This window comes from Bufo gargarizans, chromosome 10 (assembly GCF_014858855.1).
Source record: "Bufo gargarizans isolate SCDJY-AF-19 chromosome 10, ASM1485885v1, whole genome shotgun sequence".
NCBI classification, from domain to species: Eukaryota; Metazoa; Chordata; class Amphibia; order Anura; family Bufonidae; genus Bufo; species Bufo gargarizans.
The window spans coordinates 103,683,492-103,702,171 of record NC_058089.1 but is presented as its reverse complement, the minus strand read 5'-3'; the positions used below and the strand labels follow the sequence as shown (position 1 = coordinate 103,702,171).

At 42.0% G+C, this 18,680-nt stretch overlaps 1 protein-coding gene across 1 annotated transcript in view; it reads right to left on the bottom strand.

Annotated features, from left to right (window-relative positions):
- Positions 1–18,680, bottom strand: part of ADAMTS18 (ADAM metallopeptidase with thrombospondin type 1 motif 18) — a 172,629-nt gene that overhangs the window by 66,677 nt on the left and 87,272 nt on the right. The window contains exons 4-5 of the mRNA XM_044269301.1: positions 13,848–13,926; positions 8,898–9,214 (exon numbers count right to left, since the gene is read on the bottom strand). Coding sequence (XP_044125236.1) covers positions 8,898–9,214; positions 13,848–13,926 — 396 coding nt within the window. The remainder of the gene's footprint in view (positions 1–8,897; positions 9,215–13,847; positions 13,927–18,680) is intronic.

Genomic DNA, 18,680 nt, shown 5'->3' with positions numbered 1-18,680 from the left:
CCCCAACATAGGCTGCATGAACCCTGGTGAAGCATTTCATACACATTAGATGCTCAGCTAGTCCTGCCAAAATCAGCCTTAAGACTACATTCACACAACCATGGGGAAAAAAACGGCCTGACAGATACACTGTCAGCATTTAGGGCCATTTTACATTCATGTTTGCATCCATTTTCTGTCCATCCCCATTAAAAAGGTCCGTCTCAACGTGAAAATGGCAAAAATAGAACATGCTCTGTTGCTACTGTAGTGCTAACTAGGGATGAGCGAATGAACTATTAATGAGTTATCAGCAGTCTGCAATAACGGTCTGGCTGGGTGTTACCAGTTGGGGGTATGTCCCTGCAAAATCTGACGCTGACAGCACTGATTGGATAGTGTCAAACTGTGCAGAGACTCACCCCAACTTGGTAAAATCCAGATGGACCTTTATTGCAGACTGCTGGCAACTAATTTAGAAGAGATGCTACAAAATTATTATTACTTGGGGAATGCAAGTACAGTAGTTATTAAAACAGAGAGGAGATGTCAGGAGAGGTGACAGGATCCTTTGGTGGACCTAGGGTCTGATATCATATAGGGCCCCAAAGATCCAGGAGAAAAAAAAACATTTGGCTGTCTTTTGTGCCATTCATTTGCCACTGGGGTCGATTTCTGTGTTTCAAAACCCATTAAACGTTATTAATGATATAGGGATTGGACCTCGAGAATAATTTCCTCTGTTGGGCCCCAAAAACCCTAGTCCGACAATGGTCCTACGCATTAGATGCACGTCGGCTTAACCCGCTGATTTCAGCAGGACTGTCTAGCTTTTGTTTAATGTGTATGGAGGCCTCCTAACTCTCCCCCAACTATAACATATCATTCAGAAAACTTCAATTTCAAGTAGACATTAATATATGTTAGAACATATAATTTTATAATATGAGTTGACAATATGGTGTAATGCAAAATCTTTTTAACCCTCCAATCTATCCCACCCTTACCCCAATGGTTGCATTTGACAATCCCGATTATTGGGATGGGGAAAAAAAAGTCTAATTTTTGCTCATCCTCTTCACAATCCCAAAAATTCACAGGTAGCAAAATCCATGTTCTCCGTCATTATGGGGGTCATTCGAAAGCCAGGAAACCAATATTCAGCGGACCTTTAATTTTACAATTGGCTATAAACTGCCCTGAATTTGATGGTTTTATGTCTTAATAGGACATTGTCCCCCTCATGTTGTATGCATGTGTGAATTGCTTGGGTTTTTGAACCTAAACAACTTTACAAGAAAAAAAAACTGCAAAGAGATGTGAATGTCCCTTTGATGTTCCACTCTCTGATATGGCAGAACAAATGTTATTCATCCCTTGTGCCGTCTGGAAGGGAAGCTGAAATTAGCAGAGGGGAAAAAATTTAATTATTTATGGCTTGTGAATTGAGCCATCGAGGAATCGAGAAAAAGTGACATCTCAAGGGGACTAAAGACACAATGAGTTTCCTTGATGCCATATATCGTAAATCTGCACAATTCCCAAGCTCTTTTTACGGGTCGGAGCTTGTAAAATAGCCATAGGGAATCTGTAGACCTAAAGAACTTTCTCGTCATCATAACAGTTGTGACATCGGCTTGTCACTTGTCGTTAGACTCATAAACTGCTTTCAACAAGTGCAAGGTGTCACCACTGCAATAATACAAACAGAAAACATTTCTAAATGGCAAAGCAAAAAATATAAAAAGTCTTGCCAGACCTAGTTCGTAGTCAAGTAAATATGAGAATTTTATTTGATCACTTGATTTGATTACAAGACATGGAGAAGACCTTTCTACTGAAAAATCTTCCAAAAGATAAATAGGGTCTAAACGTCCAACTATACGTTCTGCTTTGGATTTGACCTCCTCAAATCTGTTTGTGATTCAGTGGGAAATCTGCATTTGGGGAGGGGGGGCACTGGGAATCGTGGGAGGATTAAATCACAATGTGTAACAAATCCAGCCAAAGGAGAGGACCACCTGAGATGGAGCAGAACGGCTGGCACAGAAGTCTATGGAGGAGTTCATCCACATCAGTGCATAAAAAACTTGTTTAAGGAACTAAGAAAATACCTGAAAAGCTAAATTACAATTATGCAAGTATTTCATAAGATTTAAGTAAATCTTTGGACACAAATGTCTGTCACATGCATCGAATGCCACCAGGGATATTTTAAAATGAGTCAGTATTAGGTTACTTGCCTTAAAGGTGTTGTTTGGTTTAGGAGCCGACTAGTCCACTGGTTAGGATGTTATGCCCCATTGAAAAAAAAATAAAAAACACTCACCAGCCCACAGCCCAACCGTTTTAGCACCGCTGCCCTGTTCTTAACCAATTCCAGCTCATGTTTGACTAAAAGTGGATTGGCTCCCATGACCATTGCAGCTAACAATGGTCTAGCATGGATGTGCTGTTCAAACACATGTAACCACTGAGGACATGACTGGTCACCACATACACAAGACCAAGCCACATCCGGTCTGGCCAGGACGTCAGCACTGGAACAGCGGGTCTGTAGACAGGTGTTTTTTTATTAAGGGACACATCTCCTAACCGTCTGGACTGTTGACTCCTAGGCCAGAGAACCCCTTTAAAGGTGTGCTCTACTGCCAAGTAAAAGTCCAATATAGGAAGAGTAACTATAGATGGGCAAGGACAAGAACACGAGATAAAGATGAGATAACAAAGGGACTATTATTTTTCCAATTAGGTTTTTCTCATATTCCTAGGGTTGTCTTCTAAAACCTCTCATCTGCATAGATTCTGGCCCCTCTATATAACCCTAGTTACACCTTCAACCTTTAAAAGAATTTCCTGGGCTTAACTACTGGTCAACTATCATTAGTATAAATCATCAATTTCAGATTGGTGGGGGTTTGACTCCCGTTACTCCCACCGATCAGCTGTTAGAAGCAGCCCAGCGCACCAGAACTAGCACAGCTCCGTACACTGTGTAGTGGCAGAGAAAGGTACTGCAAGCTCAGTCTCATTTAATGCATTAAAAAAAATCTACAAAGATTGTATGTAAATTAGAATGTCAGCTAAGCTAGAGACTCCCCCAAAAGGAAGGGCAACCCATTCGTACGTATATTCAAAGGAATGTAAAACTTAGATGTTCCCATAGATCATTATACTACATGTTCTCCCAGTCTTTGCCACTTCTGGTAATGGATCAAGTTTCTGTATGTACAATGAAAAAAAAACACTTGCCTTAGCAAGCCATCGATCAGTGTGCAGATACATACGTGTATGATTCTGTGTGGTTCCTCTGTCAGCCTAGCAACCCCCTTCTAAATGAGTTCTTTCACCACAGAGCATTCAAGACGAGTATTCGAAGACAGCAGTGAACTGAATGACTGAATCATTTGGGTCATCCAAAAATTAGATCAAAGAGACCCTTGCAGTCTATTGAAATGCAATTTTCTTCCAAGTCCCATTGTGGAGACTGGGGGCTTGAAAGAACAAGGTCGTTGCAGTTTTTATTGTTGTGAAGCTACTGCTAATGAAAGACACAAAGAAAAGATAAGAGCTGCCAACTATATAAAAGAACCACCACTTCCACTTTAATTGCATTGAACAAAGCCTGCTGGAAAGAGGGGCATCCAAGTGACAAAAGTAATTGGTGTAAAAAGGATATTGAAGCCATTCAATCTAGGAGATATTGTTCAGACTGACACTGTGATGGCTAAACTTGGCCTCCGAGAGGACAGTCTACTGCACTTTCCAAATGCTAAACAGACACTTATTTTTAACTACTTGACTCCCTAGCTCCGTCGGAAGGAAAGCCACAGGCAGGATTCTGATAGAGGAAGAGTAACTTGCTACAAGGTGAGAACACAGGATGCTTTTAATTACACTCGTTCATCAGCATCCAAATTACTAGGAAAGCTTAAACATATCACATCATTAGGTAATTAGCAGGTCTGCTTTGCTGCACCCTGTGGGGAGGATTCCAGGAATGACATGATTAAAAGGGCTAACAGCTTCTCACCTGCTCACTATGAGCGCTGGAAAAAAGGACAGAAATGAAGAACCGAACAGAGATCATTTGACAGTCCATCACCCAATTCAAAGTACTATCGTATGAAGGACTTGGTTAGAAGAGCAAAATGAGCCTCAAAAGAACCATGCAACTCATTTTCTTGAGTCATGGTCCATCAGACCAATATTTACATTTACAAGGCTCTCCAGAATTTTCATACTGATGGCCTATCCTTAGGATAGTTCATCAATATTTAATTGGTGCCAATCAGCTGTTCGAAAAAGGCTGCGGCGCTCCGTGATCGTTTAGACCTCTTCCTAGGCCATGCAACATCCCATTTATCATTCACGTGGCCTAGGCATAGTTCAGTCCCTTTCAAGTGAATGGGGCTGAGCTGCGAGGAGGCAGTGACGCTTACTGCACATCCAGTGAGTGTTATGGTTTCGTCAAACAGATGATGCCAGGAATCAGACCCCTGACGAATAAATATTGATGACCTATCCTGAGGGTATGAAAATCTCAGAGAACCCCTATTATTTTGATTGGACTTGATTGGACTCTTTGTTATTCGTATATTTGGGTAGCAACCCCTATCTCCACAACTACTGCATGACTTTGCAACATCATCTTCTAAAGAGTTGGCCCTAAACACACATCTTGTAGTAGGACTTTTCCAAAAATGAAGAGTAGACCTTAAATATGGAAAGTATGGCAGGCCATCCACAATGGATTAATGATGGTCAACCTGATTATTTTGTTAGGAGTAGCCAACTATCTAATGTGTATGGGCAGGTGTCAGAGGATGAAAGAATCAGGTTTTTGAGGAGATAACTCACCATCAGCTTACTGCCCTATTGGCATAAATAACCCATGAACACTCAACTAAAGCAAGTGTACATGTGTATGGTAGGGGGGGGGGGATATAGTATTCAGGAGTAACAACAGATACCCCCCTATCCTAACTCTAAAGAATTCACATGGGATGGAAATGGGAAAAAAATGAGATTCCTCCATAGTTTTATGAGTTTCATTTTATACTGTTCCCTATGTGGTAAAACTGACCTGTTATAAGTATGTCAGATGGTAAAATTACAGTAACACCACTTTTATGTAGTTTTTCCTGTGTTTTAATACTTAAAAAACTTTGAAACAAATAAATTATTTCTTTGCATCACAATATTCTGACCCACATAACTTTTTATATGTATGTCTACAGACCTCCTAGGGGCTTATTTTTTGTGGGATGATCTGTAGTTTTTTATTAATCCCATTTTGGGGTGTGTATGACTTTTTGATCACTTATTATTTATTTATTTTTTGAGAGATGAAACGACTAAAAAAACTGCTGCAAAGAAAATTGCCTATTTTGGTACAATATTGATGACCTCTTCTCAGAATACGGCATCGGTATCCCAAAGGTGGGGGAACAAAGCCACGATCAGCTGTTTGAAGAGGCCACGGTGCTCCTGTGTGCGATGTGGCCTCCTCACAGCCTACCAAGCACAGTGCTGTACATTGTATAGAAGCTGTGCTTGGTATTGCAGCCCAGGCCCATTCACTTGAATAGGATTGAACTGCACCTAGGCTATGTGACCAATGAACATGATGCAACTGGCTGTAGCATTCACCAGAGCACCATAGACTCTTCAAACCGTTGATCAGCGAGGGTCCAGGAGTCAGACCTCCACCAATCAGATATTGATGACCTATCCTGAGGATATTCTACTCAAGGAAACCCCCTTTAAAGGTAAGCAAGCAAGCAATCTCTTTACAATTAACTACTACTGTATTTTTAGTTCCATACCATGGCATGTCTGAGAGCCATGCTGATACTAGTCAGGAAGACTTGAAGACCATGGGATGTGGAAATACTAATTCAGTTTTTTTACATCCTATTCAGGTACCTTATCTCTTAGCCAGAATGCCTACAAAGAGCATCTCTTGCTTTGGAGGAACCAGCACGTCAGTGCATTACATATATATCCCAATTATGGCAAAGTCCACTGTGTGATGCTCCATTTCGCCTGCGGGAGCACTGCAGGGAAATTGAACACTTGTTTTTCCCATGTATTACAGCTGATTGCTGGCGACACAAGGCACATCCTATGATCAGCTTGTTGTTTGAAGATGCAAGCATTAAAAAAGGAATTGTTGAACTCCTTTTCATGTAAGGTAAGAATGTATGCATCTACACAAGCTATAAGGAGACAGGGTCAGATGGATGGGTAAAATCAAAGGACTTTATGTAATACTTGTCATGGGGAAAAATCAGCTTTGGATTTAGGGATACAAAAGAATCAATCAAGCTTTGTAAATGTGCCGCGGGTGGTGTCTAGATCATAGGTTAGTCTCTCATTCTGCAATCCATTTTCATGTGTTCATTTACCTGTAACTGGATACGTCTGTCAGCCCTGTGCCTTCCTTCCAAATGAAAAGGGTCATAGGAATTTTATTTGGTGATAATAGATTGGCAATTAAGGATTTGTCCATTAAAGAAAAAATATTTATGTATTGGTCATGATTAGGAATGAGCGATTCGCATAAAACTTTGTTTCAATATTGTATGTAGCGAGTGCTCTGTACAGTATTAGAATGTATTGGCTCCGATGAGCCACAAGTGGTACCTTAGAACCGAACCTGAGTTCGGGAAATAGTTTTTTACAGTATAAATACATTTCTGAAGTTATTATGCGAAGTCTTACGAGACTTCGCTAAGTAATACCTTCGGCTCATCGGAGCCAATACATTCTAATACTGTACAGAGCGCTTGCTCTGTACAGTATTAAAAACAAAGTTTTATGCAAATCAACTTCGGATGTTTCATCCGAAGTCCATTTGCTCATCCCTAGTCATGATAAATGACATAAGACTTCACCAGGGCTTGATTGGTCTACCAATGGGTCAGGACCTTCCAGTGAATCCAGGCCCTGATATGATGGATATAGAATTTATATTGCAATAAAGACCAGATAAAGGTGGGATGATGGACATCTCCTCCAGTAGGATGATGGATATCTCCTCCGGTGGGCTCAAGGAAGTTAGACCCCTAGCCCCTTTACTCTATATTCTATATATGACTCCATCAAGATGGTCTTATAATAACTGTTGGGTTGATTGGTTGTGATAAATATTAATAGGCTTCACCAAGGTTTGACTGGTCGACCAGTGGACCAGGATCCTCCAGTGAAACTAGGCCCTGATACAATGGATATAGAGTTTGTAATGCAATACTTACAACAGATAACCAGATCTTAAAGAGGACCTGTCACCTCTCCTGACATGCCTGTTTTAATAGCTTCATGCATTCCCCATGTAATGACCATTCTGAAGCATCTAGTCTTATGACTCTATGTTGCTCCATTCCTTTATTATTTCTACTAGAAGTTATGACTTAATTGCTATTAGCCTTCAGTAAGGGTACAGAGGGGAGGTAACCAGTTGGAGGGTGTACCTGCACAGGCTGAAAATGTCAGCACTGATTGGATAGAGTGAGTCTGTGCAGGTACACACCCCCAACTGGTTACCTCCCCTCTGTACCCTTACTGAAGGCTAATAGCAATTAAGTAATAACTTCTAGTAGAAATAATAAAGGAATGGAGCCAGGGGCATAGCTAGAAATGACTGGGCCCCATAGCAAAAAAATTTATGGGCCCCCCTCCCAGATCTCCCACCCCCACATACCTCTCAGACCTCCAACCCCTTCCAGAGTTCCCACCCAAACACCCCTCCAGTACCTCCCACCCCAGCAGCCCCACACTCCTCCAAAACCTCCCACCCCCACACCCATCCTAAATCTCCCACCGCCAGTCCCAGATATAATGGTCCAGACATCAAGTGTCCTGCTCCCCCCACAATTTAATGGTTTAGACCTTGGAGATCCTGCGGCTCCCACCTCAATAAATTGGTCTAGACCTCCAGGGTCCTGCTTCCCCCTAAATATAATGGTCCAGACCTCCAGGGTCCTTCTCCCCCTCCTCCCAAGATATAATGGTCCAGTGTCGTGTTCCCCCCCCTATATAATGGTCCAGACCATACCTCCAGGTCCTGCTCCCCCCTTCTCCTTAAATGTACTGGTCCAGACCTCCAGGGTCCTGCTCCCCCCTCCTCCCTAGATATAATGGTCCAGGACTCCAGAGTAAATTTTACCAGTCCCAGAGTCAGCCAGCCCTCACCTCACAGCCACTTGAACGTCTGCGCGCCAACACTCCAGCAGTGCTGCAAGGCCCAGCAGCACGCAGCTTCGCTGTACGCTCCGCCTCTTCCACTTCCGGCCAGTAGGACTGCCGCCCAGACTGGGAGCGGGACCACTCCCTCTCCTCACTGCAGGTACGCCTCTCTGCCTCCAGCCGCCCCCTATCGCACTGCCCACAGCCTACAGGCCCTGCAGATAGCGCTTTCTCTGTCTGTCCTGGAGGGGCCTGCGACCCCTGTAGCTATACCACATGAATTAAAAAAATTATAATAATCCTCTGCAGGCCGGGCCCCCAGTGGCATAGGGCCCCATAGCCATTGCTATGGCTGCTATGGTGATCCCTACGCCCATGAATGGAGCAACATAGAGTCATAAGACTAGATGCTTCAAAATTGTTATTACATGGGGAATGCAAGAAGCAATTAAAATAAGCATGTCAGGAGTTGTGACAGGTCCTCTCAGTGCCTTGACTCATACTCTATATGCAACTCCACTGAGATGGTCTTGTAATCCGTCTCAGTACATTTTTTTGTGGATATGAAATAGAAGTGCGTATAAATATCTGCTGTTTTAAAAAGCCATATTGTGTTTTGTAGTGCTGGAGATAAACTGAGAAACTGAACTTATTTTTAAAGCAACATCAAATTTTCATTTGTCAATTACTCTTTTATAGGAGATGTAAGGTGTTTAAAAATTACTTACCATGCCCACACATGTAGATAAGGCCACTGAGGAGTTCTCATAGTTCCTGATAAATCCCTGATAGAAACATGGCTCCGCAGTCTGTTCCACATCTGTTAAGGATCCATCTTGACCTAAAATATTCACAGTGAACTGACTTGACAGCAGCGGAGAGGGCTGGAGCTCCAAGTGTAGTTCCTGTCCAAATGCTGAAAATCTGTAGTGCAAGGAAGTCTTTGAACTTTGCATAGATCTCTTCTTCCTACTACTGTGCAAGATATCATGTGAGATGTAGGCTCCATTGGAGTCCACTTCCACTGGTGTAATGAAGACATAATCTGCAGGTAAAGAAAGTAAGAGATCAGAAATGTTCAGGAGGGATATCTGTCGACTGAAGATGCCAACAGCTCTTTAAGTGTATGGCCTGCCTTAATCTTTGTAGATAAGATATAGTTCTGTTGGGGGAATACACCTTGAATAGAAAAGTAGCATCAGATATGGAAACTGGAGAAGGTTAAAGGGTTACAACTTCCTGAGCCAATATTGTTCATGGTCCTTGCAATTGAGATTTGAGATAAGACAAGAGAAAGAGGTTGACCAAGAAACACAATGGGTGGAAGCTACCACAGTCCAAGCAGACAGGACATTGTGGAGGAACACTATGGATCTGGCTGCCAAGATGAAGACTACAGTCTAAGCAACAGACAGGACATTGAGGAGGAACGCTACGGATATGGCTTGCAAGATGAAGAAAACAGTCTAAGCAAAAGACAGGACATCATGGGCGAACACTATGGATATGACTGTCAAGATGACGATTTATAAGCATATTTCATGTGATATGTGATAATGATCCAATAACTCTACTGCCATTTTTTATTTGCTGACAGTAAACAATGAAGGATCCTGCTGATTGACTCCAAGTGGAGATCTTAAAAATTCTAAGGAACTGAAACAGGATGTATAGTATATAGGTGATTATTACGTCCATTCACACGTCCACTAAATGGGTCTGCATCCGCAGTTTTGTGGAATAGGTGCGGACCTATTCATTTTCAATGGGGCCGCAAAAGATGCGGACAGCACACTGTACCACGGCCTCGCAAAAAAATAAAACATGTCCTATTCTTGTCCGCATCCAATTTGCGGACCACAAAAATGTTGCGGATGTGTGAATGGACCCTAAGAAGAAACATTGTAGAATACAACCCAGTTGATAATGTCATTTGAGTAATGCTATGTACTACTGAAAGGACTACAGCTAATACTACACCACAAAGGCAACTTGGGCTGTTCTGATGCAAGCGTTCTTGAAATGCACATTTGACAACTCATTCAAAACAATAGAGGTCAACAAGGGATTCCACCATTATGTTTTTGTACTTGCATAAAAAGAGGATTAGTCAAACTACGACTTTCGAAAGAAAGATCACAATGAGCCCTTTAGAAAAAAAACATTTGTCATCACCAGGGGGTTCTACTGATTACCCATCCAGCACAATACGAGTCAACAAATAAATGATTTAAAGGGCCTGCTCTGTTCATGCTCTGCCTATCAAATAAATTAGCCCCTCTCATAATGATCCTCCGACACGGACAACAACTATGGCAAGCCAGAGTATACTAATTGACTGGTGACCATGCCAAATGTGTTATCCTTTTATCCAACCACAACCCAAAAAATCTACAGATTCCACATCATATTTCCATCAATTGGTTGAATTTTTTGGCTGTGTATTTTTAAGAAAAGGTTGCTCTGAGATTTCCATGCTATCAAAAATTACAGATCATTCCATCACAGATCATTCCATCATTGCCTATGTTATGAAATTGTGTTAATGGGTCAGGTGGGATGGGGTGTAACATTTTCTGATCCAAAGGGTTGTCCATACTGCATATAGGACAATTCTGCTGCCTAGTCTTAAGGTGCCCATACACATTAGACAAAACACAGATCCTGCCAATGTCAGCAGGATCATACAACGATGTAATGTGTATGAAGGCCTCTTCACTTTTTGCCAATGGCAGATGTTTGGAGAACAAATGGTGCAGCTTGTTGGATTTTAACATACCCAATTCTTTATTCCAATGGTGATGACTTTTGTGGCTTGCAGCTATTTATTCCCCTTTCTCCATTGAAATAAATATACATGCTCAGCCAATCAGCCATGTATGTATATTGGGAAACTGGGAGGAAGAAATGTCAACTGAATGAGCTTGATTGGCCTAAAGTTTTTAAAAGAGTTTTCTGGGAGTTCAGAATTGATGGCTTATCCTCAGGATAGGTCATCAATATCTGATTGTTGGCGGTCTGACTCCCAGAACCCCTGCCGATGAGCGTTACAGTCTCCTTACAGCATACTAAGCACAGCACCACACATTGTATAGTGGCTGTGCTTGGTATTGCAGCCCAGGCCTGTTTACTTTAATGGGACTGAGCTGCACATAGGACATGTGAACAATTAATGTGATATCACTGACCTAGTAAGTGTCCACAGCCTCTTCAAACTGTTGACTGGAAGGGGCACCAGGAGTGGGACCCCCAACAATCAGATATTGATCACCTAACCCCAATCTTCAGGGCCTGCATAACCCCCACAAGGCCTAATATTCAATTACAAGGATCAATGAGCAACTTGACCACAAATAACAGTAAATGCACAGGACTCCCCCATTAAGGGCAAGCTTCCATCTGTGCTCTAGATTTTAAGCCGTGTCATAAAAGCAGAAAAATGCCGGTACAAGACAACCTCATTTCCATCATATTTATCAATGTGTCCAGTATCAATGTGATCGTTAGGAATGGAATCATTAGTAAAAGATTTCAAAGTTGGCCATATGTGTTAAATACTGGTCTTCTCAATCCTCCTCATACACAAGCATGCTCGACCCGACTGGAGGCATTTCATCTCAACAGAGAACAAAGGATCAGGCATGTTAAAATCTAACGGACCTGACCGTTCATTCCCTGCCAATATCTGCTGTTGAGTCACAACACCACCATACACATTAGACGGCTGAACAGTCCCACAGAAATTGGCAGGTTCATCTGACATTTGTTTAATGTGCATGGCCACCCTTAGTTTTAAGAGCATGTGATGACACATCTGCGGTAAATAGAATGAGTACCATGTCCATGGCCACCACAAGCAAATTAGTCAGATTCTGCTCATCTGAAGAGCTTAATAACTTTGCAATTAAAAGTCATAACACCCATTGATCTTATGTTTGCTTAGGTCAGATAGTCCAGGCCATACTTCATTGTAGACCATAACCTACAAAATAAAATGTCAGGTACAGACCATGTTGGAGAAAGGAGGAGGGAAGCTATTGTTGACACAACCATACAACTCAAACAACTCAATGATAGGTAATCCACTATTTTAGCAGTAATACAATAAAAACCCCTGAGGTTTATTGAGTAGAGGGTAAAAGTCATCTATACGAAGTTCTGGCAGAAGAAGTCACGGAGGTCACACTGATTGCTGGCCTATAAGGCAAACAAAGCCACGTGCCAGTACCCACTGTGCCTACTCCTGCAAAGGTCATTTTCCTGTATTATTGGTGAAGTGGGGGGCAATATTAAGCTCATATCTGCAGAAGACTCTAGCACATATGTATCCCAGGCACACGTGATATTTAGCTGCGTACTCATATATACTGGTATATAAATCGTAATCTTTGTGAAAGAGCAGAAGTCGACTGTAGCTAATGTAGCTGAAATAAATGAATAACAGAGGTTCCCAGACCAGGTCTTCAGGAAGCAACATCTGCAGAAGAAGGGAATTCCTTAGCAACCTTGAAAGGCAATGCTCATAGTATGCACTAGACCTGTCATTAATTCATTATATCACAGAGAGAGCAGCTTTACAGCCCCACCGTGAGGCCTAGTCATTAAACTTGACAGTAAATTAATCGTGTCAGGACGGGGCAGGCATGAAATGCCCTGAAAGGGTTACAGGAGAAAATATGTTCCTCCAAACCAAAACTCCTTTGGCTTTTTAACTCTTTCCTATTATGCAGTTGTCACTCTACAGACTATAGATATCAGGCGTGCAATAAATGGATTTGTTGAAGTGGCAGCTTCAATGTAGAAACGGAGAGAAAAAAAATGCTTTGATCTGGAGTAGGATAATCCCGACATGGTAATCTGTTCCGAATTATGACATTGAGAAGACTAATAATTTTAGTTGGTTTTCTTCGTTCATAAATAATTTTTATATCATTAGTGTCCGACGATTCAGAATATTTGTTAATTCGGTTTTGGATCCTGTTAACGCTAAATGGATAGTTTTTTTTAATATATACAGTATTACGGGTATACCATGTAGCTATAACATGAAATAACAGTGTAAGATTAAGGCTGGGTCTACACGGCCGCATCACCTATCACGCGTCGAACGATCGCTATGAAGCAGTGCAGCCATTGAACTGAATGGGGTCACAACGCGCAAGTTACCGTATCCCCAGAAGAGCTTAAAAAAATCCAATTTTTATGATTCTGAGGTCGTGGTCGTAGCAACTTTTGCTTTGTGCTGCATGTCCAATCATCGCTACACAGAGAACTTTGGTTGCACGACAGGTGTCTTGGCCAAGATCGCGTGTAGGTGCTGCCTAATGCAAGCTAAATGGAAAGAATGTTTTTTTAATTTTTTTTATTTTATAAACAAATAGATTTGCTAAATAGATGTTTTATAAATAAATAGTATGATAAAAAGATTTTATAAATAAATATTCCGTAATGTTAATTTAATTCATTTGTCATGAAACTCTCTCGTGCTTTGTGAAGACCTGAGATAATTCAATAGATTTACCTGTACCTTTATGTAAACCAGCATACATTGTCAAAATATGATGAGACGTGACTGGGTATTATGTATGTCCATAATGTTTAAATATTAGCATACTAAAAAATAAAAAGTAAGATATGCAATGGTAAAAACTCTATAAATAAAGTGGGCTGATACAAACCGTGATTAATTCCTGGAAATCCACTGTCAGTAGCTAAGGAGGCAGCAAAGGATACACATAGGCAGTAGAGCTGAAGTGTCTGAAAAACAAGAACAGATGATAGAAGTGATTTAACGTGCGTGGAAGGATTGCGCCCTGTTCAAACAATTTAGTTCATCAAAATAAAGTGAACCTGCCTTGTCCAAGCTTCCAATCCACAGGATTGTCAAAAAAGGCATAGAGGTACATTTCAGGATGGTGACAGGTAATGTCCACAGGAGGAGTACAAAATAATCCATCTTCTGCACAGCGTGCAAGCCTGTATCTGCTCCAAGAAGCATGCAGAGCAACAGACAGGATGTTCTCATCATCTTGAAGTAGGTGGCATGTTTGCATCAAGGGCATGTAAGGTGCCTCTGCTCGCTGATGTTCTCAGGTAGTGGAAGGAAGAGCCAGTGATTGCACTGATCATCTTAACCCTAGACTCGGCTTCATGCAGCAGCATTCCCAATAATACAATGCACTCTACAAGCAGCATAGGATTTCTTCTCCTGCCCCCTTCCCTTGTTCACGCCTCCTTCTGTCACTCAAGTCAAGTACATTCCTTGAAATTTTGATCATACTGCAGGTTTAGCTTCTGTTGTGAAAACTTTTTTTTTAATTATTGCTAGCAATGCTCGGTAAATTGCAAAGGCAACAACAATAGTGAGTTGTATAAACACAGGAGATGAAAGTTTTAAAAACTTGAGCAGATGGGAATTGAATCACAAGTACACTACAACATGTGACATGCTGCAGCTGTAAAGCTTTCTAGACACATTCAAAATAAATCCCCAAATTCACAGTGCAAGTGAAAAATGCAAGGTGGTCAAGACTCCATCTATGAGTGTCTTTTCACACTAGCATCATTCACTTTTAAGGGTTCAAGTAAGAGTTATGAAGTCTTCATCAGTGATGGTCAGTTCGCAGTGTAAGCCAGCGAACACATGCGGGCTGCCATCTTTAGTAAGGTAGACTCACCCGTCCGGAGATGCACAGGTAAGCGCTTACCTGTGCCGGGAGCCGGTCTGAAATCAAACGCAGTCAAAGGGAGCAGGCAGTTCCGAGAACAGACGCCGGGGGCCTTCATCGGGCTGTTCTCGGAACTGCCTGCTCCCAGTTTGATTTCAGACCGGCTCCCGGCACAGGTAAGGGCCAGACGGGTGAGTCTACCTTACTAAAGATGGCAGCCCACATGTGTTCGCTGGCGAACACTGCGAACTGACCATCACTGGTCTTCATAGCTATTTATGATGATAAAAATAACAGAACATGACAGAGACCATAATATGTCATTGGAACCCATCACAATTGACTTGAGACCCATTCAAAAAAGCATATGTCATGATTCTGTTATGAAGGGAAGTCATGATGCTAGTGTGAACAAAGGCTAGAAAGGCTATTTCTTCTGGAAACCTTGTGGAAGAAGAGGAGATTGATCATTGAGTGATAATTTCTGTCTACGTGCCATAATCTTGCCCACATTGGGGGGTAACACTTTGTTGGAACCTGCAGTGCACAATTGATAACCAGAAACTGTATACATCTATGCTCTCCTAGTTATTATCAGGGGCGTAACAATTGCGGTCCCTGGGGGTGCGACTACAACTGGGCTCATGGAGGGAGGGGGACCCATTGCACAAGCATCTTCAGCAGTCAGTCTCCTCTCTCCTGGTCTCCACTTCCTTTGCGGGTACAAGCATGGTGCTTCAGTCCAGTGCAGCCCTCTCAATGTATAATGGACAGTGGGCGTGGACCCACTGTGCCAACTAACCATTTTATCTTTGGGCATGAAACCTAAGGGCTTTTTCATGGCAGTCCTCTTGTATTCACCCTTTAACCCCTGTACATGGATCTGGACTTTGCTGTAAGGAACCAACCAAAAAGCTGCCTTCTGGTAGTGTAGTTGACAGCTGACCCACAGCTGTGAAGCACTAAAGGATCAGGCAACATTTATAATCAGGAAAAAAAAGCCAAGATCTGGGCTGGCAGAGTTTGTGCATATCTGAGAAACTAATCGGAGGTTAGGACAGGCAGACTTCATACGTATCTTAGAAACGAATTTGAGGTCAGGGCAGGGAGAGGGTATCAGAGTTCTTAAACGGGCAAGATTATGGTACACAAGCAGATAGTCAGAACAGTACACCTTCACTAGAACACTAGGAACCTAAAGTACAAGACCCTTCCACCTGGAGAAGGTGTCTGAAATACACATTGATGGCCAGCCATTGGGTGGCGCACTTTCTGGACCTTTAACTGCCAGACTGAAAGACCTTTAAGAAGCACAAGTCACAGCCTGCAGAAGCCGCATGGGATTCTGGTAGCAGATTGTGAGTGGATCCCGGCTGCTGAACAAGAAAGAAGGGTGAGTAACATGGCTCCCATGCCTGCCCAGTGGAGCAAAGCAGTGGTGAGCACAGGCAGCCATCATAACAGAAGGCCAGTGAAGTGGCAAATCCGCAGAATATATTAAGACGACTAGCGCCAGCGTGCAGGTGCTGTATTCCTCTCCTCATCTCTGGAGTGTGTCCCAGGAGCAAGGCAGCCAGTAGGAGCAGCAAAGCAAGCCCTCAGAACTCTGAAAAGATTGTCATGATAATGGGTTATGGGATAGGTAATGCTGGAAATGCAGTGTTCTGGTGCCCAGGACATTGGAGGCTGCATAAACCAATAATGTTTGGGAAAAGTGGTACTGGGTGCCCTTTAATTACTGCATACAGTATAGTGGCAGCATGTTAAAGAGCTTAAAGAAGCAGTCTTATTTCTGTGCTAAATGCACAGTAATGTAGCTGTGCTCCACTGTTAGGGCACATGTGAATGATCATATCTAAGGAACATTGTATCAAAATTGTTCTCATGTGTGAAGGGAGGAGCACACGTGACATCGCAGCAGATTTCAATGCACGTCACCCGGATTTGCACCCTATTTAAAATTTAACTGCAATCAAAATCATCACAAAGTTTTGTGAGCCTGGATCTAGTGTTGAGTGAATCCGAACTTCCTTGTGCTTCATGGTAACCAATCCATTTTTCTAAAATGGTGGCTGAAAATCAAAAAGTTATACTCACCTCATCCACTTGATGGTGGAGAGGCCGTCCGCTCCTGTCTTGATTGAAGAAAACCCACCAAAGGACCTGCGGAAAGCATGAAGATGTCACCACATTATTGACCAGGCTTTGTGGCCACCTGCCTCCTTAGATGCTGTGGATAGGGTCCCCACCCGTAATAATAGTATGCAAAAATCACAGCAAAATAGTTGTTTTTCTTTGTTCCATGAAGTATTTTATTTCTTAGGAAAAAGCGGCTACATATATGCGCAAACGTTTTCGGCCTTATTAGGCCTTCGTCAGGCACTAAAAAAGTAATATTGGCATAAATCAATATATGTTAAACATAGTTGTCAGCTTATATGTTTTACATTTCAGATAAGGTACATCCATTGCAAAAGATAGCCGTCTCTTTAATAAAGATAATGTCCGCTAGTAGTTGTGCTATGACAGTCATATCTGTTAGACAAGTTATAAGGAAAAAATCCACCTTAAATCTTCTTTTCTCTTCTTACCGATAAACAGCTTAATACACGGAGTAAATACATCATATGATCACTTAGTATTCTATTTTCATCTTAGACGTTCCTACTATGCATTACATTTCAATCTTAAGTGAGCCAAAAGGAATAATTAGTATCGATAATAGCTGTTATATTTTCTGTTATATTTTCTTACCTATGCCGCTAGAGGTGAAAGTGTGAAGAATGGCGAGAAGATGGAGCGCTCCGGCCGCCAAACAGTACATCTGTCACAGTGAATGTACTGCTCCAGTCCCGCTTTTTATCATGCTCGTGGGACCAGTGGGACGGCTGTATCAGAAGAAGGAAGTGCGGCCGGCGTGCGTTCCATACTAGCGGAAGAGGGCGGTGGAATGCGTTCCAACTGACAGGAAGTAAAGAGTATGTGTGCTCCATAGACCGGAATCTGAAATGTAAAACATATAAGCTGACGACTATGTTTACATATATTGATTTATGCCAATATTACTTTTTTAGTGCCTGACGAGGCCGAAAACGTTTGCGCATATATGTTGCCGCCTTTTCCTAAGAAATAAAATACTTCATTGAACAAAGAAAAACAACTATTTTACTGTGATTTTTGCATACTACTGATGTCACCACATTATCACGTTGGCCGCACGGTGACGTCATCACTAGCTTTATTTTCTCTGCATTTATTATGTAGGGTATTCTACTAAACCCGAACACAATGGAACCAGATCTATCTAGAAAGTTCACTACAAACTAACATAAACATGGAGAAAAGTTGGCCAAACCCACTAATTTTGGAACTGGCTGACTGTGCATGGGAGCTTTCCAACAGATAATGATGGGGCAAGGAACGATTGGATATGTTGAATTGGTCTGACTAATTCTTTTGTTCTCAGTGAAGATAAGCCCCAACTATGGTATCTGTCAGTGTCTGAAGATGAATGTCAGCCAAAATGGACAATTTTGACTATTTTGGCCAACGATCATGGACGTTGATTGTTCACCATTTGGATACGATGATTACCACTTTGTGCAAGCCCACTCTATTGTTTTACTTTTTTTTTTAAGGACTTTGGCACAAGCTAAATTTAACAACTACCCACAGGGCAGATCATACACGGTTCCAGCGGTTTAGAATCCCACAATCACAGGAACATGGATCCTTGAGTCCTCTTTGTCAATGGAGCAGTGCCCAGTCCCTGTATAAGCACTACTCTTTTCAAGTCGAGTAGAGAGCTTGGCTATCTCCAGCAGACCTATAATAGTAAGTAGA